At 40.5% G+C, this 22,064-nt stretch overlaps 3 protein-coding genes across 3 annotated transcripts; 1 reads left to right on the top strand and 2 right to left on the bottom strand.

Annotated features, from left to right (window-relative positions):
* Positions 1 to 2,642: 2,642 nt before the first annotated feature.
* On the bottom strand, positions 2,643 to 6,290 carry arpc5lb (actin related protein 2/3 complex, subunit 5-like, b). The gene is made up of 4 exons (XM_027020026.2): positions 5,944 to 6,290; positions 3,459 to 3,531; positions 3,125 to 3,301; positions 2,643 to 2,998 (listed from the first exon to the last, which is right to left on the bottom strand). Exons 1-4 carry the CDS (start codon positions 6,081 to 6,083, stop codon positions 2,936 to 2,938), a joined length of 453 nt encoding a protein of 150 aa, XP_026875827.1. The 5' UTR covers positions 6,084 to 6,290; the 3' UTR covers positions 2,643 to 2,935.
* Positions 6,291 to 6,965: 675 nt separating this feature from the next.
* zmat5 (zinc finger, matrin-type 5) lies at positions 6,966 to 13,152 on the top strand. The gene is made up of 5 exons (XM_027020035.2): positions 6,966 to 7,227; positions 7,316 to 7,378; positions 7,847 to 7,927; positions 8,604 to 8,715; positions 11,928 to 13,152. The coding sequence occupies exons 1-5, from the start codon at positions 7,101 to 7,103 to the stop codon at positions 12,067 to 12,069; spliced, it is 525 nt and encodes a 174-aa protein (XP_026875836.1). The 5' UTR covers positions 6,966 to 7,100; the 3' UTR covers positions 12,070 to 13,152.
* cabp7b (calcium binding protein 7b) lies at positions 12,899 to 20,956 on the bottom strand. Its single transcript, XM_027020034.2, has 5 exons — positions 19,932 to 20,956; positions 18,815 to 18,958; positions 18,321 to 18,433; positions 17,543 to 17,690; positions 12,899 to 16,944 (listed from the first exon to the last, which is right to left on the bottom strand). Exons 1-5 carry the CDS (start codon positions 20,071 to 20,073, stop codon positions 16,817 to 16,819), a joined length of 675 nt encoding a protein of 224 aa, XP_026875835.1. The 5' UTR covers positions 20,074 to 20,956; the 3' UTR covers positions 12,899 to 16,816.
* Between the last annotated feature and the right edge of the window lie 1,108 nt (positions 20,957 to 22,064).

Below are 22,064 nucleotides of genomic sequence, written 5' to 3'. Positions count from 1 at the left end.
CTGTCTCACAGACAAGGATAAACCACCTGTCTTATAAAAAGTGATGTAATCATTATTTTGTTTATTAACTTAATCCATGATGTTGGCTAATTATAACAATGATGGTGTTGAGGATGATGATGATAGCCTTGCACTTTACTGTACTGGAGTTTGACTTGGGTGTTGTGTGTTGTATTGTCGGTAAGAGGCATGTCTGGAATTATCCATTCCATTGTCTATTACTAAATATTTTATGTGGCAAATTCTTTTAAACTTTTCTGTCTTCGGAAAAAAAGGCACACGAACTTTGACCCTGGCCACCTGTGAATCTTCTTCACCACACTGTTTGGTCTTGCACCATGAGACATTTTACAGACTATACTTCCCTAACACGGAGGTGTTTGATGTAATATCACTCTTAATAACATTGTATCTACAATGCTATTGACTTTCTTTTACTGAACTCATCTGGAAAATTACAGGACATTGGCCCTTCCTCTTAAATGCTATGAAACCAATGGATAGTGGCAGCTATCAGTGGGTGGATCTCCAAGTCTGATGGTTGACTAATCACATGGGCGCATCAGAAGGAAGCACCAACGTTTATCTAGACTTCCCTTTCACTGCAGGGCCCGGTACACTGGGTGCATTTGAGTACTGCAGACTCTCTGTGATCTCTACATCACAGGTAAACTGAATTTCTCTGTGAATGATCAGTTCTGCATTATTCGAACACAGCCATTGTCTGTGAGGCAAGCAGAGCCTTCACCAGGCCTCCACTAAGTGCGGACTTACCTTCTGTCTTCTCAAATGCAAACACACTTAAGCTCAACCCTTCAAGTGACCATTCTGATATGTGGACCGTGTTGCCCACAGAGCGCAGCCTGGATGCTCTTCCCTGTTGTTATGGTGACTGCAGTGATGTGCCATCGTGCTCTGGTGTTTATGTACATCAGGGACTGTGTGGCACTTAATTAACAAGCACCATTCAGTTGAGAGGGATGAGGACGAGGGCATGGTCCCATAGTACTCAAAGCAACATCTCAATACTGAAATGGGCTAATGGCTGATTCCATTTAGACATATTTAAGTAAAGCATTTTGTTGCCAAAACTGTGACCACTCAGTCATAATCCATTTCAGTACCATTTCAGAATTGTGTGAATAAAGCTAACCTAGCTACTGCCCTTCCTCAGTAGAGAAAAACCATGTGATGAAGGAGAGCAAGGAGGACATGTTGACAGGTGTTTTTTGCTCTGTTAATGGGAGTTGTCGGGATGTTTTTGAAAAAGTTACATGGTTAGAACGGGTGTTTGTTTATTTGTTTCCTTTCCTACAGTTCCTACTGTTGTGGGAGGAATGATTTTAAAAGTAATGTACTGGTCAGAATACTCTTTCTTTATAAGTTAAGGGGTTCTAGAGCTGCCAGTTTAAATTAATTGCATTCTCCAATTGTCATGTTTTTAGTGTGGTATATTGTCCACCTGTTGCCAAATTACTCTTGATGTTCCTAAGATGAAAAAAGAACAAGGAAAAAAAAATGTAATACCAAAACATGCAAGTGTTTTGTTTTGTTTTTCAGAATGCTATTTAAGAATATTAAAAATTTAATGATTGTTTTGTTTATTGTGTGCTGTGATTTGTTTGTGCTTCAGTGTTAATCTTAACAAATGCTACACTATCTCCAGTTTCATCATCTCATTTCTCACTTTTCATCTCCACAATATTGTCCATATCCGCCCCTTATCTGAGTATTAATGATGCTAAAACTCTAGTCCATGCCTTCATCAGCTCCTGTAGTGATTTATTGTAAGTCCCCCTTTCATAGGTCTTCCTGCCCAATATCTAAACAGACTTAAATACACTCAAAACTCTGCTGCTGAAACACACAGACTACTGACACAGAGATCTGCTCATTGTGCCTGTTCTTCATCAGTTGCCCTGGTTAATATCCTCCCCCACTCTCTCTGCAACAGTTCTTCTGTTACAGCCTTCACATCTCAGACTTGCCTTTTCTGTCAGCCCTCTGCTACTTTCTCTCCCTGCTGTTTTTCTCCTCCTTTCTCCTTTTCCCCTTCGCTATGAATTCTTTGTGAAGCAAACATGGGTACAAGAAAGGCACTACCTAAATTAAATAAATAAATGTAAAAATAAATATGCTTCTTCGATATCCAGTCCTATGGTCATTATAGCCAGTTTAAAAAAACCTTTTCCCATTTAGTGTTTCTGTGTTCATGTTTCCTTAATGTAGCAATCAAAACGTTGGTATGTCACGCCTCGGCTAAGCAGCTTGATGAGTGGTGTGAGGGTCAGTGTCAGGGTCAGGCTTATTCTTGAGTGATGCCTCTCCATCACTACACACACTACACGAAACAAAAGAGGGCCGGAGCAGGTGGAGCAAGGTGCTAGTAACACCAGAATTATAGGTTAAATTCCCAGGGAGCACCCAGATTGTCACACTGCATGACAGCATTTGCAAAAATGTTGTATATGTAAGATGTATGAGAAGGGATTGAGAGTCAAATGGGACAGAATTAATAGAACTGAATAGCGCACACACACTTGTGCGACCATGCTTTGTTCCTCTTTCACACTCATCTACCTGTCATCCACTCAATGACAGCACCAGTGTCCCTGTAACAACCCATCAGTAATGCACTGCTCTTAGCACAGGGTTTTGTCGTTTTTTTACACCTTCACATCTTATTTGTTCTCAAATACTCAAATAATTTATTGTAGCTTGTAAGAAATCAACCCCTTCCCGGCCTCATAGCATGTTACTGTTTCCACAAGTGATAAGGAACAGCTCTGTTTCACTTCGTCTCTAAACAGTTCACAGGTTTCTTCTCTTCATTAGCTGCGAGAGAATCAGTGACAGTGTTTTCCCTTTGCTGAGAAAGCCGGTGTGTCTTCGGCTGCCTGCCCAGAGGTGTATCTTTACGGGACTTTCCAATCTGTCATACCGTCTTTCTGGATGTCATAACTCGAACGATGGAGCCCAGCCCCCCAGCAGCAAAAGCCTGGGGACACAGAGGGACGCGTTCAAGCATGAAAGTAAGGACACAAACTCATTTTTTTTTGGAGAAGCACCCACAATTTGTGAATGCATTGGATAACCCTGCGGTGTGTGGAGGATGCTGTGCTACCTTTTCGTGCCAGTGCAGAAGGATGGCGCTGCTGTTGTCAGAGGGCTTCTCGAAGCCCCTGTAGATGTACTTCATGAGCAGGTCAACGCCGTCCCTGTCCAAGGATTTGACCGCAGGCTCGATGTCACTGCTTCTGAAGGAAGTGAGCACCTTCATCACCACCAGCTGAGCCCTCTCCTGAGAGACAGAGGAGAGAAATAAGAAGTGCAGAAATTAGTGCAAAGGCTGTAGATTTAACCCAGGCCACCGGCCGGGGAGGGGGGGATGACACTGACCACAGAATTATGTTAATAAACCACAGCATAATTTCACATGCACTCAGAGGACTCTTCACCTTTATTGCTGGGCTCTTGCTGTTGATTGGAGGATTCCGCAACACAGCACGAAAAGCAGACATCATTTTCCCTGTGCACTGCAGCTGGGTTAAGGAAGCTGTCAACATGGACTTTTGCAAGAACTAAAAAGATCTGTTAATCTCATGCAGAAGCAGAATTTGTGTGTTCATCTTCACCTGTCACTATTATCAGCCAAATAAATCCAAATAGCAGACAAATATGAAAAGGAGGAGGAAGGAAGGAAACTTCCTTGCAGGGCAAATCCAGCTGTGGGGGAGGCAGAGCAGCTGAGCCCAGCTCTGGGGGAGGCTTGGCTGATGGAGCTCCTCAGTGTTGCCTGTAGTTCTTTATTTAGAGGATATACTATACAGAGTTCAACATGAAGAAGGCTTAGGATCTCGTCAGTTTTAATTAAAAAAAAAAAACATTACTATTACATTACTATCAGGTCATGTGGGAAAGGTCCTATTCCACGACCTAGATACAGAAATAGAGGATCTCAGCATAGAAGCAAAATATAGGTGGAGGAGGGAGAACCTCCCCAGACAGCCAACTTTCCAACACTTGCCCTGTGTCCCAAAACCTTACAAACTTCATGTCCCTAGGCCTCCCCTTTTTTACTGTGTTCTACTTAAGATTAAGATGAACGGCTCTTCCCATAGGCTTCCACTTCATCATGATAAATGGAGCTCTGAAACGTTTACAGTCCGAGTGGCTTTTTGCACTTACAGACCTGGTTAACTTGCCTGAACCGCCTCACGCTCTGCAGCTCAGAGAAGGTTGAGGAAGAAAGGAAAGGGAGAAGGAGAGCAGTTGAAACACCAACTTCCCCTGCTGTTGTTATCCACTAGACAAAAGGTTGGTGAATGCTGTTGAAGTTTGAATAAACTTGTTATTGTACATCCTTTTGTTATCACTGTTGGCTAATGCATAAAACTCTCAAAATAGTTAGTCTCTTGGGACCATAAAAGGGAAGAAAACTACATCTTGGGAGTTGGGCCCTCTTAAGGCCATTTATACACAGTGTTACATATGAGAAACAGGTGGTGGCATCAGGCCATGATGTTCTGTACAGAAAGAACATGCCAAACAATAACTTTAATTACACTGTAATAAGACGATTACAGGAAAGAATGAAGCACATTTAAAGTCCAAAATAATTACTGGAGGAACAGGACTACACAGACTCTCTACCAGAGATGAGTAGATATACAAACCCCTGGGGGTTTGTATGTGTTTCCAGATGAACTGGAGCTTCAGTATTTATGCTATGACATGCGCTGTCCCAATTCCCCTAACACTGTTACTATAGAAGCAAGGTATCTAGTGGATCTAGTGTTAGGAACATGATTACAGTCTGCTGCCTCTTATGCTATCTAAGGTGTTTGCTCTCCAGATTACAGATAATTTGTGCTTCTGCTGTGCAATTGTTAAGAAAACACAGAGAGATACAAGCAAAAAAGTTCTATACTCACACTAAATGTGCAAATGTGAAGTCCATGATACCAGTCTGTGTTTTTTACTATGTCCCTAAAACTGTGTTAGATAACATCTTCATAAAGCTGCTGGGTTGAGCTCCCATGCTTTAACAAGCTAGCGCTGCTCCAGATACCATCAGCAGCAACCAACCTCACAGCTGCCATACAGAGCCAAAGGAAAATGTCCCCATGCAAATCATAGGACTTTGTCCACAACAGCCATTTATGGCCCGTAGTGATGGGCCCACAGCTCCAAACCAAGCAGGATCCACCACATCCTACACTGCAGATCTACACTGTCCTAGACTCCTAAGGCCAGGGCAGAATAACAGCTTGACAGGATATTGTCTGATGAGGTCATCAACATCTGCCTCATCTGGACTGCTGTTGTTCAGATGCCTCGTCACGGTCATCTACAAATTTATCCTCATCAAACTCGTCCACCTTTCTGAATTGCGATATAGTTTACTATTCAACACCCAGTTTTAAACTATTTTAAGAAATTTGACGTCAGCCCTAAAGAAACACCAGTCCGTGACACCCATATGTGCTAAAAAGTGTGAACACTCTAGCGTAAAAAGGCACAACAGCAAATGAGTTTCAAATACTACAGTTCCACTCAATATTTTAAAACTTGTACTGACACCCAACAAGCTGTTTTAAAGAACGTTAATAGGCTAACAACGTTTACTGTTTAACATCACATTTGAAAAAAGTTATTTTAAAGCTTTTTAAGAACCATTTTGGCGTTTATTCTGTTCCCCCCCCCCCCCTTCATTTGCCCAGTTAACCCACATTTCTGAGAGAATAATTAATCATTGGAAAATAAATTGTTGAAACACCTTGCGGCATTGAAGTCTGTAAAGATTTCACGAGCAAGCTGTAGTTATGAACAATCCGACAAGCGAGTGGTGACAACACGCTGCCATAACAAAAACCAGTCCGCCCTTGTCAAAGGCATAACACGAACTCAACAACATTACCAGGTGTGCACTTGAAAGGATATTGTCTGATGAGGTCATCGACCTCTGTCGTGTCTGGACCTTGCTGCTCCGCTGCCTCGTCGTGGTCGTCCACAAATTTGTTGTCATCGAACTCGTCTATGTCCACCTTTCTGAATCGCGAAGACAGTGTGTTTTTCGCCATCGTTAGCCACGATGTCACCGATCCACGGCTATACTGGCTATACCTGAACCGTTGCGGAGTCCACCAGGGGTCAGTCAGACGCGAGGCTTACGGAACCCAGCTGTGGGTCGCTTCTAGGGCGAAGGACTCGCGCGTGGGAAGTCAAACTCTGTCGCGTGCGCCCATCGCTCTTCGGTCGCTACTAGGAACGCGTTCTATTTTCAGTACGCAAAACAAATGGGCAGAGTTTGGACGCGGGTGTTGGCTGAGTAACGCCACCTGGTGGGAGGAGTGTGCAAAGAGCTACAAATTGCGATCAGCGCCAACAAAAACAGCGCTGGGGGAAATAAATAAAAAATCTTAAAAAATAAATAAAATAAAAATAAATGTTATATATATATATATATATATATATATATATATATATATATATATATATATATATATATATATATATATATATATATATGTGTGTGTGTGTGTGTGTGTTTGCGTGTCATTGCTGAATATATTAAAGTGGCTGGGGTTTCTTGTAACGTAATTTTTTTTGCAACATTTTTCATTTTTTACTTGCTAGTGCTAAAAAATAATTGGAAACCGGAACTTTAACTTAATTAGAAATTGAGATCAATTTAATTACATTTTACTATGTACTCCACTGACTTAAATATTTACGATATTTGAATATGATCTATTGTTACGGTTATTCTTATCCAAACAGGTTCATTTAGCTCATTTAGATGTGCTAGTCATAGTATTTCTTATAATTGTTTGTGTGCCATATTCTATTCCCAAAGGTCTTCAAGAGGTCAAAGCACACATTTGAAATATTGGTTTGTGCGTTAAACTGTACGCCAGAGAGCGCTGTTCACTAGGGGTTTTTTTTTTCGTCCGAAGGTCGCGCTTGCGTGTGTAAGTCCGCCATGTTTGGTCTGTTGTGTAGTCAACAAACGTCTGTGTGCGTTTCACGTTTTTTTTAAAACGGATATTTGCGAAAGATGAGCTCGTAATGTTGACGTTTGTTGTTTATCATGAGTAATGGGTAAACGGTATTACTGCGACTATTGTGATCGTAGCTTTCAAGACACCTTGCACAACAGAAAGAAGCACTTGAACGGCGTACAACACCACAGAGCTAAAAAGGCGTGGTTCGATAACTTCCGAGGTAGGATTGCGGCACTGTGCGTGGACCTTCACACGCCTAACGAATCACTTTACCTTAGGGAAATTTATGTCTGTTTATGTATTTTTAGATGCTACAGCAATTTTGCAAGATGAGCGAGCCAAGCAACCGTGTAGAAAGTTTCTCCAGACAGGTATGCCCCTCTGTGTCGCCCGTTTTATCAGTCATCGCGTTCTCATTCTCTCTCTCTCTCTCTCTCTCTCTCTCTCTCTCGCCGTGCCGCTCTCGCTTTCTCTCAATCAAATTCAGTTTAGTTTTATTGATATGACTATATCAGTACATTGTTGCCATAGCACAATACAATATAAAATAAAACTAATAAAATTTAATAGGGAATACTTGTAAAAGGGAGACAAACATTATAGTGGGGTTCATTGAGTTACTCACTGTCCCTCAGGCTATGGCTTCACCCCATCACTCACTCACTCCTGTGCTTTCACTCAGTGCAGTTGATGAGTAAACCCATACTGTTCATACTGCTTTCTTGATGATGTTGGCAGTGTGTGATGCCTAACTGATGTATTACTGTAAGTGTATTGTTATGTAGTTGTACTATTGATATATCGCTCTCTCTTTCTTACTTTATTTCTTTTTCCTACAGGCCAATGCGTTTTTGGCCCCAGCTGCCGTTACTCACATTTATCTGAAAAGGATATGAAAGCTTTGGAACAACATATTAATGGTGAGATCCTCACTGTTTTGGGTTGTTCCGCCATGTTTTGTTTTGCTTAATGAAAGGGCATATAGGCAGCATGGCTGGTGTAAGTTTGGCTTCAAAACTGGGCTTGTTGCCACATAGTGGCTGAAAAGCATGTCACTGTGCAAATCAAGAAAGCACAACCCACCAATCAGAAGTGCTCTGTGTCACAATCAGCTACAGGTATCTACCATGACACGCTGGCACCACCCACTTAGGCTCTTTGGAAACAAAAGGACTAGTTGGTCTCCTGGTCCATTTACTTTATGTAGTTTGTCCATTCTCGCTGAAAAGTGTCCAGTCAGCTTTGCACTGAAGTAAAAGCGTCCTTATTGGGACAGAATGAGTTAAAACAACTGGAGACCCATTACTCTGAGAAGCTGGCAGATGAGGAATGGAGTTAATTGGTCCAGATGGCTGCCCTGCCCAGAGGTGAATGTGACACAGTGATGTGTGTACTGCACATGTTCGGCTGTCTGAAGGAAGCTGAAGTGCTGAAAAGAAAAGTTTACAACATAAAAAAATGTATGGATTGTCTTTGTTATGGATCTATAGTAGTCGATGTGTGGACAAGGCTGTGCTCTTCAGTGTTAAACTGTTTTGAGCTTCAGATGTTGGGAAGGTTTGAAAAGTAAATAAGTAATTCCCTGTCTGTTGTAAGACGAAAGATGGCAAAAGGTGGACCCAGACAAACAGGACGTTTCCCGTGAGCCTTCGCTAGAGGAGTGGCTCTCCAGGAGAGAGAAGAAGAGGGCTGCCATGATGACCGGGAGGTAATTAAAGACATCATATCTTTTGATGGCTTAAAAGTGTTTCACTGTGAATGACCCAAGAATTGAAGACCTTGTGTTTAGGCAAACATTTATTATAATAACAATAACATAAGTAATGATAATTTGTAGTTATAATAATGCTTTTTTTTTAAATAATTGTAATAAAAGGTAGTGCTGCAATTCATTATGCTAATATTTGAAAGTGCTCGGGGTTTCTCAGGAGAAATGCTGATTAAACAAGCTTTCAGAGGATCCTGGCTGCATTGTTCACTGTCTTCGCCTGGTTCTAGCTCTAGACCTTTGCAAGTGTATAATGCCAGCTGATGTAAAACTATTATTAGTGTGTCATGGCAGATTGCAGGGAAATCTGATTTGGGGAGCCTAAATCTCTAATTACATTGATCTTGCTTTTTCTCAACACAGAATGTACATATACAAAATGTGTGCTATAAATACTGCTTCCAAGTGCAATAAATTTCTAATTTGTTTTGCCACAATTCCTCCCCTTCTGATATAAAATAGTTACTCCTCATGTTGGGTAAAACTTTCTTAAATTTTTTTTCAAAATAGGCTACACTGACATAGTCTAAATATAAAATGAGTTAGTGCTAGGCTCTATTATTTTGCAGTGAAGCCCCTTCAAGAGCTATCCGTTTGAGTCTAAGCCTATAGTTTTGTTTTCATCCTGATAGAAAACAAAACATCTACCATTCCATCAGTAACTGTGAATTGAATTATGCTTATAAGGTTCTGGAAATTCAGAATTATTTGCAAAATTCTCATTGATAGGTTCATGCATGTGTCTGTATAATTTTGACTTTCCTTGCTTGAGGCTGTAACTGTGCACTGTCAGTCAAGCATGCTCATCAGAATATTATCAACACACCTCAAGCGTTCTCAGCTAGGATCCATGAGACAATTCACATTTTTTGTCATTTGCAATTTGCCATTCGATACAAAGTATTACATTTCAAATGCTTGTCGAAGGTGATGAGCCAGTTTGGATGGTTTTTGACCAATGTCTTACTAAATTTCATTTTTGTTTTTAATAGAAAATTTGCTGAATGGTGGATATAAAACTAGTCATGCCCTTTTTTTTTTAATATCTCAAAATTCCTGGGTCAGTAAGAATTTTTATGATTCATAAGGGTGTTGCTTAATTAAAATTCATAACTTTCAGAACTTTTTTTTAATATAGCCACAGAGGTTACTATTTAAGGAGACGTGATGTGTTGTCCTGAGATATCAGCCACAGGCATTTACATAATGTCCGCAGTAGCAGATTTGCAATGAAACTCATGTATGTGAACTTCACCAACAAGCCAGCAGCCTTCTCTAATACTGCTGCTTAGTATTTCTAGTACTCACTATTATTGCCTTACTTTATCTAGTACTGCTGTCTAGTATGTCTGATACTCAATATTATGGCCCCACCTTCTTTTGTACTGCAGTCTTGTATATTTAATACTCTCTGTGATAGCCCTGTCTTCTCTAACTGCTGTCTAGTATAGTATATCTTGTACAACTTATGGCCCTGCCTTCTCTAGTACTGCTATTTAGTACACTGACATGCCAAAAGTCATGGGACAGGATCTAGTATCATGTAGGGCCCCTCTAGCCCAGCGAAGTTCAGTAACCCAGAATGTCATTAATTACACAAGTGGATGGAATATGCCTGGAGGGATGTTGAGCCATGCCGTCTGGATAGCCACCCACAGCTCCATGGTTTTTGTAGGGGCAGAATCTCTGGTGCAAATGGACCTCTCCACCAAATCCCATAATGCTCAATTGGGCTCATGTTGGGCAAATGTGCAGGCCACATAATTCATCTGAACTCTCCAGAATTCTCATCAAACCAGTTCTGTGCAACTTGGGCCCGATTGAATAGTGCATTGTCCTGCTGGAATATCCAATCAGTGTGGGGGTACATGAAGTCCATGAAGGACTGCAAATGTTCACCAATCAGTGGAATGTAGCCGGCACCAGTCAATGACGTGTTTTAAGTGGACCAGTGGGTCCAATTCATGCCATGAGAACATACCCCATACCAGTATGGAACCATCACCAGCCTGCACAGTGCCTTGTTGAAAACTGGAGTCTAATGGCTTCAAAGGGTCTATTCCACACATGACCCCTTCCATTAGCTCAAAACAATTGGTACTGTGACTCATTGGCCCACGCCACATGTTGCCAGTCCTCTAGTTTCCAGTTAAGAACCTCACAAGCTCAGGTGAAGCACTGTCTCCAGTGTTGTGGTATTAACAGAGGCACTCTGCTGGCTCTTCTTCTCCCATATCTCGTGGAAGAACTCGGCACTGACCTGTGCGATATATCTGTGTAGTCTCCTACATTGAATGTGGATGTGAGATGCTTGTCTGTTCGCAGACAATTCTAGCCAGACGCTGTCGGTCACAATTAAGCACCTATGGGCGGCCACTGTGCTTTCCACTGGGGGTGGCAATGCCTTCTGTGATGTATTCACAATGCACACATGACACTGTGGATCAAGGAATGTTAAATTCCTGCACAGCTTTGCAAATGGAACATCCCATCCATCTAGCACCCGCTAACATACCTCGCGCAAACTCCAGTAATTCACGCCTTGCCCTGAGAACCCTGGCCAGTGTTCAGTCTTACGCACAAAATAACACCTCTCAACTTCTACAGGTGTGGCCGTTCTCAAGCCATTCACTTGGGATAATGCCACTTCATAATCGATTTATATACTGCTATCCCATGACTTTTGGCACATCATTGTATATCTAGTGTACTCTATTATGCCCCTCCACTACTACTGCTCTCTAGTATCATGTCTAAATACACTGTCTAGTGTGGCTGTCTGTCTTGCATGACCCACTTTAATACACCTTTATCTAGTATGGCATTCTCTATCTCATATAGCCATCTTTATCTAGTGCCACCCTCTATATAGCATGGACTTCTATATGTAATACAGCCTCAATAGTACGTCCCCCTCTATCTGGTACAGCCTCATCAGTATGGAACTCTGTATCTAGTATAGTCTCACTAGTGTGGCCCTCTGTATTTGGTACAGCCTCACTGTACCAGGTATAGATGCTCTCTATCTAATACAATCTTTCTAGTATGGCCCTCTCTCTAGTACAGCTTCTCAAGTACGCCTCTCTTGAGTACACCTCTCTCTATCTAGTATGGCACTCTGTAATATGGCTTGGGCCCTGTGTTTGTCTCAGGATTGTAAAGGTGGAGGAGAGCTCAGGAATTGACAACGTGGATGTTCCTCCGTTCCTGCTGTCCATCCCAGACCTCCCACCCTCTCTCCTTCCTCCACACCCAGGTGTTCACAGACGGACAACCTGCAGTGACTGGGGTTAAACTCAAATCTTCATATAGGTTATTTATAAGTCACTTCTATACTGTTATTTTACTGGATTTTTATTTTTGTTCAGTGCATTGTTTCTAGATGTTTTCAGAAATGTATTTTTTGGCTTTCCAGAGGCCTCTTTTAGTTTGTTAGAATATGCAACTAATGTCTTAGTTAGACAGGTTAATGTCGTAGTTATTATAAATGTATCCTTTGTACATGCTCACTACCTAGACCGGTCTTCACTGATTTTCTTTTGAAGTTGTTTCAATAGCGAATCTTTCGCTTTTAAACAGGGTCTCAGGGGATGAGGAAAGTCTGTGTAATTATCTAGCTGCATTTAATGTCGGGTGCAGTTTGCCTGCTTTGGGAGCACAGTGGTCCAGGAAGCAGACCGTTGCTTTACTAAGCCTTCTGAATCATAGGCGTTGCTTGAAGTCTTTCGGCGGAGCATTTTCAATTTGCTCCCAATTGTTTCAGCCTGTGATGTGTGTGGGCACGCAACCTTCTGGATCTTGGCACTGGCCCTGGATTGACTCTGATGAATATTGTATTGGACTGGCGTATATTCCAATTTGCAGGGTGAAAAAGGTCCTCTGTGTTGAATAAGATCCAAACAAAGTAAATGAATCATCTTGCTGCCTCTGTATCTTCTCATAGTGTCTGGAGATTTTGTGCAGACTCTGTGTGTGCCAGCAACCAATTGAATGTCTTACCATCGATCTAGTGTGTCAGGGTGGTGGGGCTGGGGTTGATTGGTTGATGCGTCTGTGTGAGAGAGAGGGGAAGAGGGAGTTGCTAGAGCTACTTGCCAACTGCCATGCTAGGTAGGTGTTTGTGTTTATGGACACAATTTCTTTGGGTAGACAGAATGCTAAAATGTCATTTAGTTGTTATTATTTTTGTTTTAATTAAAATGTGCACATGCACCCATTCATAATTACTTCAGGAACATGAGCAAAAGACCAGGTGTCCACAGTGAGGGTGTGGTTATTTTTAAACTGCTCTTTGAGCGGTCCTTGGTTCCTCAGTGTAGCATCTGTCCATTATGTTGTTTATTTAATTTCATGAATAAATGTGAACAATAAACACCACCAGTTTATTTCGTTTGCTTACATTATACATTTACATGAAAAGTTAGCACATTTCAGCCCATTGTAGTTCCTGGATTTTTCTCAATGTTTTTGATGCAATTTACAGATGAGATGTGCATGGTGTTACAGTAATGTAATACTGTTACCTCTGATTACATGAGCAAGCCTGTGTGAATGTGGCTAAATCTTACACTTTATTATGATGCTCACAAAAAGATGCTAGAAATGGAAGCTGAAAACCTAATTAATATTAAACTTCAAGCAATCTGTTAAAAAATATTTGTTAACAAAATATAAGTAAAATAAACTTTAAATATTTGATATAATTTCTTTGCAAGCAATCCCCAGCACCCTCCCATCCTGAGAAGTGGATATTTAAACATGTTTAAATCATTTTGCTCATATTGATGAATAAAAAGAATTCTATTATTATTGTTACTGAACTTTGGGAGTTGAATTTATGATATGTTTGTGATGTCCTGACATCCTTTCCAAGTACATGAAATCTTAGTTGTAGATCACAGTAAATTGTCGTACAAGTATAGTTTTGCATATTTCAAATACAAACACTGATTCTGACTTGAACGTCACACAGTACATCAAAATAGTCAAAACATTACAAATGCATGCAGCTGCAAACTGTAGCATAAGTTACATCATTATTACTGTATCACTTTCCATATAAGTAGACTCAGCATTCTTGCATCGGGTGGGTGGTGGTTATACAAGATCTCCTTATGGTAGTCTTGAAATAATCAAAGCTTTCTTAAAACAAGCTCAGTGATGCCTTAAATTAACCAGAATTTAGCTGGCTGAACAATCCAGCTTCATAACGTGCCACACTTGGGTTGCCCAGTGTTTACAAACTTTAAACTGCCAAATTCTGATTTCTTGAAAAGTAAAAAAAAAAAAACTTTAGACATACACTAATTCAAAAAGTTTCACTTGGTTCTGTGCTACCTTACGTTCTACTTAACCTGCGACTCCAGCTTCTTCGCGTGCCTCAGTGAGATGTTCAGTTTACAAACATTAAGCTACAAATTGCAGGTTTTTTGAATAGTACTGTGTAAACTTTAGTTTACTGATATTTTTGTGCCTCAGTTTCACTGCAATTAGGTTATAAAGCTGTCATGTTCTTCCTAACATGCAATTAGGTTATAAAGCTGTCATGTTCTTATTTGCTGTGTTGTGGTCAGCTGTGACCATGATGAAGGACTCTGAAGAATGGGAAAGGAGAAAAGAACCTTGAACATAGTTCAACATTCACGCAACTTTCAGACAAAGTCCATTCACTTACACAAATACAGTGCTAATGAACACAACACAGACTAGAACATGGATCAAACGTGTACAGTATGAACAGAGACAGCCTAATTTGTCATTTATGTTTAAATAACAAGTCAACATAGGTTATATTTACCTCCAACAGAGTGCACAACATACTAGATTTACAACCTTAGACATACGGAACATAATCTCTCCTGCTGTTCAGGCACTGAGATTAACAACACATACATAAATTATCAATAATATATAGATAACCAACAGAATATATAGTTCATACTGAGTTGAAGGCAGAATGCATAGAGACACATTTTTAGGCTCAATATTGCTTTTGCTTACTTTTTAAAGCCAGAAAGAACTATGCATGCTTGCCATTTATGATATCAAGCTCTTCTCTTCAAGTATGGAAGTTATCATTCCCTGGTGCATTGCAGTGGCTATTAGGTTGTTTGGGCCCAGTTTGTATAATTCATTGGTATGTTTTATTAGAAAGCTTGCTGATCAAATCAGCTTTTGTATTCTGCAGAACAAATAGTTTTGGCCAAAACATGAAGATAAAGTTTGAGTGGTACAATAGAAAGAAGAGTATTTTTGCTGAGCAGCTATTTATTTGTTCTTTATTCAAACAAATAAAAATAAATGTCTGACTGCAAAGGAACCTGAGAATCAGTTTTGGATAAATTTATTTCATTACAAGTGCTGTATATGTAATTGCCAAATGTGTAAGTAAAATCTGAACAGGACACTTGGACATGGTACATTCCATCCTGTTCTGTTGGTGTTTTGAGCCAAATGTTTGCCACATCCTTTTCTTATTATCATTCATTTATGAAATTCATCTCAAGTTGCATCTTGTATGTTCTTGCGCTGATCTTAAACTCTTGTGTACTGTGTACATTTGTATAACTAAAAGTTATTCTAATTCTAATGACTGGTTATGTAATTTAATTTACTGTGAAACTTCACAAATCCTCTTTGAAAATCTAAGATGTACCCTTGCACATAAAAAAGGGTCCACAATACATCTGCTTTGAAATGCAGATATACAATCTACATTGCCTTCAGCCTTGTGATAGTAAAGCTCATTTAGAAAATAAAGGTAAAGAAAGTGCTATAAACTGCCTCTTGTATTAAGGTAAATTTGCATAATGACTGCTATATGCTGAGGCAGCCATAAAGATCAGTCTTAGCTGTGGGCTTACATCTACTGACAACAGGTGAAATATATTATCATGACATTAATAAGACTGATTAATTGAGCATTTTTCCCCATAACCAGGGATTTTACGAACACCAAAGGGGAAGATCGGTGACTCCTGCCCCTGCCCCCTTTATAGATAAGCACATTAATGAACCAATGACTATGGCACAAACCAAAATGTGAAGATTTGGAATGGTTTTAGATTACACACTGATGATCCAAACAGCCTCTTATTTTAGATCACAATCAGAAAGAACAGGTATTTTCAGAAAACTAAATTTACATCTGTGAGAATCAGTGAGAATAAATAATAAATTTGAACTTTCCCCATTCCAGTTTTGACTGAAGCTGATGCCTAAATAAGTTTATTAATATTGTTTTTTTTTCCTGTTTCTATAGTTTATATACGTTTTATTTGTAAATGACTGCATGAATAAAATAAGGTAGGTCTAACAAATATATAGTTTTCAACATTATAAGCAGAGACCTGAATTATAGCGGGTAAGGCTGTATACTGCTGTCAGTGTAGAGGGGGAGTGAGGCTGGGGGGGTTGTGGGTGGTGTGCCATCACGAATCTGCCTCGGCGTCGTGATGTGTCGGCCATCGTTGACGGATGATGGCATTGTCTATCAGCCGAACCCTAGTGTGTATTTGTTTACTCTGTGGATATTTCTCATTTATTCATTCAGAATTCCTTTATTTTTTTAATTTTTTTTTGGTCTTTGTCCCTTCTCATTGCATCTTCCTGATGTGTTTTGTAACACTAGCTGAATGCATGACTGCAATCTATTGCAACACATATTTATGAACATATATGAATAGATCCCAAACCCATATAAAGATGTGCATTTTACAGTACGCCCATATTAATGCGCACCCTTATTAACACATGTCTGTATTAATGCATGGAGATTGCATGCCCTTCATTCTTTGTTAATGAGACCAAAGGTCTAGTAGAGAAAAGCTACAGAATTACTACATCTCTCCTGTCATTCTACTGCCTTGTATCAGTGTATCAGATATCAGTATATCAGTTACATAAACTTTGACACAGTTGAACAGAACATGCATTTACATCACACATTGATATTCCATGTTTGTCTCAACCTTTTGTCTCTGTCCTTAAAAACACTGAAGGGCATACATGGACAATTGAATATTTGATTGGATGGAGCCATTCACTTCATCCCTCTTCTGAGCATCTGATTGGCTGCAATAAGCATGACGCTGATGATGAACGCAATGGCGAAGGCACAAATCAAGCTCTTTCGCACACATGTGTGCTTGACTTGTTGCATGGGGCTTGCTTTGAGACAGAGATGGAGAAAGTAAGACAAAAAGTTAAAATGCCCAAAGCCGTTAATACATAGCCATGCATCATTATATATCCGTGGCCATAGGACATTTCTGTGGCGCACAAACAGGCCCTTATATTATTATGCTACATATTTTGATCAGATGCTGCTTGTTTGGTTGGTTGGTTGGTTATGACAGTGACTACAAAAGCTACTGGAAGATCATTAAATGCTTTCTATGCTGTTCAAGAGAGAACGAGTCCTTCTTTTTGTAGAAACTGTAGAATTCCCAAAAACAGGACTGATGCAAACCCCTCAATCCCCTTTTCAATGGCCTTGAGCTCCACTCTATCCCCAGGACAATTAATTCAACAATATCATCTTGCTATAAATAGAATATTGTCCAACCCTTCAGAAGCATTCACTGAACTACGCCTTTGAAATTGCATCAGTGGACTTGACAGCTTGGATTGATTGACAAAAATTAGTGGCACTTCATAATGATATAGAGATGCGCATGTGAACACACGGAAAGAGGGTCTAATAGAGATGGCCACTGTCAATAGATGATGAATGTTGTAATTGAATTGTGGGTGTGCAGAGACTTACTGTCAATATCAACTTGGCATTCTGAGCTGTTCACATGGCTCTCCTCGGTCATGATGATGTTCTCGATGTCTTTCATCGTCAAGTGGTCGCAGAAAGTGTCATAGAGCAGTCTCTTCAGTTCGTCTACCGTCAGCTTCTGCATATCGCACTAATGAAATGCATGTCAAATGGGAAGAAACATTACCTACAGCTTCCAGATAACAGCAGAGGCTTTGGGATGAGGTTTTATATCATAAATGTCCAAGCAGAAGTGCCACTGACGTCTTAGTGCAGATATGTCACACTGCATGTGAAATTTAGGAAGAAGAATTTTCCTACCGCACAGCGCTGACTGAGAAAATGTTCGATTTAAATCAGTTTTTATTGGAAAGGCAGAAGAGCCAGCAATGGAATGGCAATGTGTAAATAATGTATGAATTGTCTTTTACAGAGTTGATAACCAGAAATAAGAACTCATGCAAAAAGAGTGTTAACAGGTTTTATGTTAAATGTGCAAAAAAACACCACTAAGGTCTTATTGCAGATGTTACACTGAATATAAAGTATAGAAAGCATAATATTTCTGACCAAAAGTAATGACATAAAAATACACTCAGCATTCCATTCAGATCAAGTTTATTAGAATGGCTGCACCATAATCACCATGTGTGACTAATGTCTGAATAATTTTCTGCAAGATGTCAGACGATAGCAATGAGGCAGAACTGGGACTTCAAGCTAATGGAAATTACAATGTTAACATAGCAGGTTTAAGCTTCAGGGTTGCAACACTGCATACCTTCCAGAATATGGAGTCAAAGTCTGCTCCGTGAAACTTGTCGGGCATGCCAGTCGTGGTGAGCTTGGGCCCGAGAAGTGTTACAAACTCCTCAAAGCCAACCTGGCCATCACCTGCACAAACCACATGCCAGCCTGACCACATGGTTCCATGAAACATAGATAACAGATGCAAAAATCAAGCTGAATGTACCATGTTTAACTTTTAAGAATCATCTGTTTGCAAATGAAACATGCAAGGCAAAATTATGTTCAAGAGTTATAAAAGTGACTACTTAAATTTTGTGGCGTTTACTTAAGTCTTGTGACGTTCGGGGTTGAAAGACTCAAAGCAAACTGAGATCATAATCAAAGGCATTGTGATTGTGATCAAAGTCATAATATTGGTATTAATGACCTACTGTATGTATAGCAGTTGTCTGAAAGTGACAGAACAACAAAGCAAACAACCAGTGGAGTGGAATGATGTGTGCAGGGGTTGGAGATCTGAAGTACCATCCATGTCCAGTCTCTTGATGATAACCTCCAGCTCCACCTCATTTGGCATGTAGCCCAGAGATCTCATGGCCATACCCAGCTCCTGCTTTGAGATGAAGCCATTCCCATCTCGGTCAAACACTTTGAAGGCCTCTCGGATTTCTGCAGAGGCAGCATGTGCAGCATTATCATCAATTTCTCTGTGCTGCATTCTCTGTCCTAAACAGACACGTGCTCTTCTTTGCTTAGAGAATAATAGTGAAAGCTTGGAAAATTATAAGTGCCCAGAATAAATCTTACATTTGCATGTTTCATTCATGAAGTAGAGACGCTTAATAATTGTATCCGCTTCAACTACATAAACCTGGACTCTTTAATATGGCTGGGCACTTCATTTATTCTGCTGATTCAGTTACATTCAAAACCCCGACGGAACTTATTCTTAGAACATATAACAGAATTCTTCTACGTCTTTGCTTCAAATATTAAACGACCAAATAAGTGATTTAATTTGCAGACACAGTGGATTCTTTGAACAGCATCTTTAAACACAGTCAAGATGGGCTGAGAAAATACTTTCAGCCAGAATGAGCTCATATGTGCACAAAATTTGCTACTTGAGACAGATGCTACTTCATTTAACACCGGCGATGGTAATTTTCGGAGCCCCACAACAGGTTCCACCATAATATTCAGTTTCGTCAGTTGCTTCGTCAGTCTCGGGTTGAACGCTGTTGTGTAGAAACATTAATCTAATCAAAATTAAGCGGAATGTCAATAGCTGCACTGTGAAATATACGCCGACTAACAAATAATATCTCATGCAGGGTTTGAAATGCATGGCAAATTAAATATGCCCCTGACGATATCTTCTTCTTTCCCATGCAAGACGGTTCACTGAGCACTATAAATGCAACTGTTTAAAACATTCTAACAATGCAAAATTATCGTCTCTTCAGTTTGCAAAGAATTATACCCGCATATCGGATCTGCCCTTTTGGGAGCCGGAGGGGTCCGTCGCACGGGAACTCTCCATGGTGCTGGAATTCCAGTTCTAAGCAAAGTATTAACAGTACTAGCGCTTCAAAACGCAGAAACACCGCGACAAATGTCTCAAAAAATAAAAGAAACCTACCCTCTACTTCGTCTTCGGGGAGGCTGACAGGTGTCCGGTATGAGAGGATATCTGGAATAGAGCAAAGTCCCCTGTACATGAACCTAGAGGTCACGGCACGCACTGGCATTGCTGCGAAGGCAAACCAACACTCAGACTTCATAAAGCACGTCGTAGTTTGTCCGCCGCAAACTTCACTACATAGCGCTCGTTGTAATATCCCTAAGAGGGCATGTGGTGTTTTGGTTTAGGTGAAATCACTTGAGCGGCTCCATTGAGGAACGGTCACTCCATCGAAGTGTCTGATTTCTTTGCATTAGGCTCGTTGGAGGTAATGAAAATTCTCGAGTTCACTCAGATAAAATGGCGAATGTATACGCGACACTTACTATTAACAGTCGATTGGATCAGACATACATGCCATTCGGTTATTGCCAATAATCTTCCATTCTCTGATTATGAACAAATTGTGACTGATAAATGCAACGCGTCCGCACGCGTATTTTGGAGCAACGCGGAGTCAGTTCTCCGTTGGTCACGGGGGTTCCATTCGTTTTCGTTCGAAGGAGGTTTCCTTGTAAATACACAGATTACCAGGCAGACATATTAAGACGATAGCTGAGAAATGTCCGTGGAAGACACCGTTTAAGCAGAGAGATAAGTGTGAGTCACACTAGGCTAATACTGATCCCCGTGATTCACAGAAGGCTAACACTGATCCCCGTTTTCTCCTGAGTCGATGCCATCCACTACGCTCTTGATGCAATCCTACAGGTAGTTAAACGGTCTCTAGTATTGCATTCCGAGTATCTTGAAAAATTCCATTCACCGCTGGGTTAAACATCCTTCACTAACTTCATCAAACGTGCAAAAGGAAATCTATTAAATGTTGAAAAAAAAAACAGCAGTGCAATGGTTACACTGGTTAGCTATAAGTGTACAGAACATCGACTCCTTTTTGGTTTAATTGACCTGGCTCGTGGCATATAGGAACTTGCTCGAGGGAAAGCGGAAAAATTGTTTCACCTTCGTTTCTTCTCTGCAGTATATTCCCAAGACGCGCGCCTATCCTCGCCAAATACACGGGTCTACTGATGACGCGCGCCCGCGCCCACACAGTCGCCTAGTGCAAAATTCAGCCAAAATCGTTGTTTTACTTTTTTTTTTTAACCAGAATTTTATTATTAGGTAAGAACTAACGGGCTGGATATCAATGTCTTATAGAAATACAAAAGAATAGAGTCATTTCTATTTCTGCTTAATGGATTATATGTGGAGTTTTGTTGTTGTTGTTGTTGTTTTTTTGTTTTTGTTTTTTACAAAATGTGTGTGAGAGAGAGAACGCAATAGAGACAAAAAGAGAGAGTTTATTTGTTTATTTTTGCTTTATACTTTGGGAGCATGGATCTAGCATAAATAAGGAAGAGTGGGGAAAAAAAATGTTCTCCAAAACATTAACATCTGTTCTGACACCTATAGATGTGCAAGCGGTCCCGTGTGGGATCCTGTCAGACCCTTCCGCACGCTCGACTACTGCAGCCTGACGGCACGTCTCCCGCCTCGCGCTCTCTAACGCTCCTGGCTCGCGTGCGAGCTGTTTCGATCTGAACACACCGAGCGCCGACGGCCTGCTTTCCCTCGTCTATGCGGCTCTGGGTTGGTTTCTTTCTTGATGACTGGCAGCGCAGTGACACGAAGACGCGGAAAACGTCTTAGCGGAGCTCAGGGAAAAGGTGCAGGCGCTTTGAGGTTTTCAGTCGTGCCTCACGCGCCGTGGAAGACAATGGGCAGAGAGAGTAGTCCGAGTCGTCCTCTTCACTGTGGAGATTAATGTAGATCTTTGAAGTCTGTCTCAGCAGATCTCATCACAGGTTCACAGGCTGAGTCTTTAAATTATTCAGCCATGTGGGCTTAAGCCCTTTAAAAACTGCACATTTATATTGATGCTGAAACTTAAATATAGGGTAACATGAAAAAGTTCATTAAGACCACAAGGGTATACAGAGTATACAGCTCCACTTATTCCTGTTATTTTTAAATGTTAAACCAAACACCACTAGACTTTGCCAATTATTGTGTTTTCTAATCACATAGATTGTAAATATTTTGTGGTACTGGTGGAGTTGCAATACCTGTATTCATATCTTTAAAAAC

This window comes from Electrophorus electricus, chromosome 6 (assembly GCF_013358815.1).
Source record: "Electrophorus electricus isolate fEleEle1 chromosome 6, fEleEle1.pri, whole genome shotgun sequence".
NCBI lineage: Eukaryota > Metazoa > Chordata > Actinopteri > Gymnotiformes > Gymnotidae > Electrophorus > Electrophorus electricus.
This window is presented reverse-complemented; position numbering and strand designations above follow the sequence as displayed.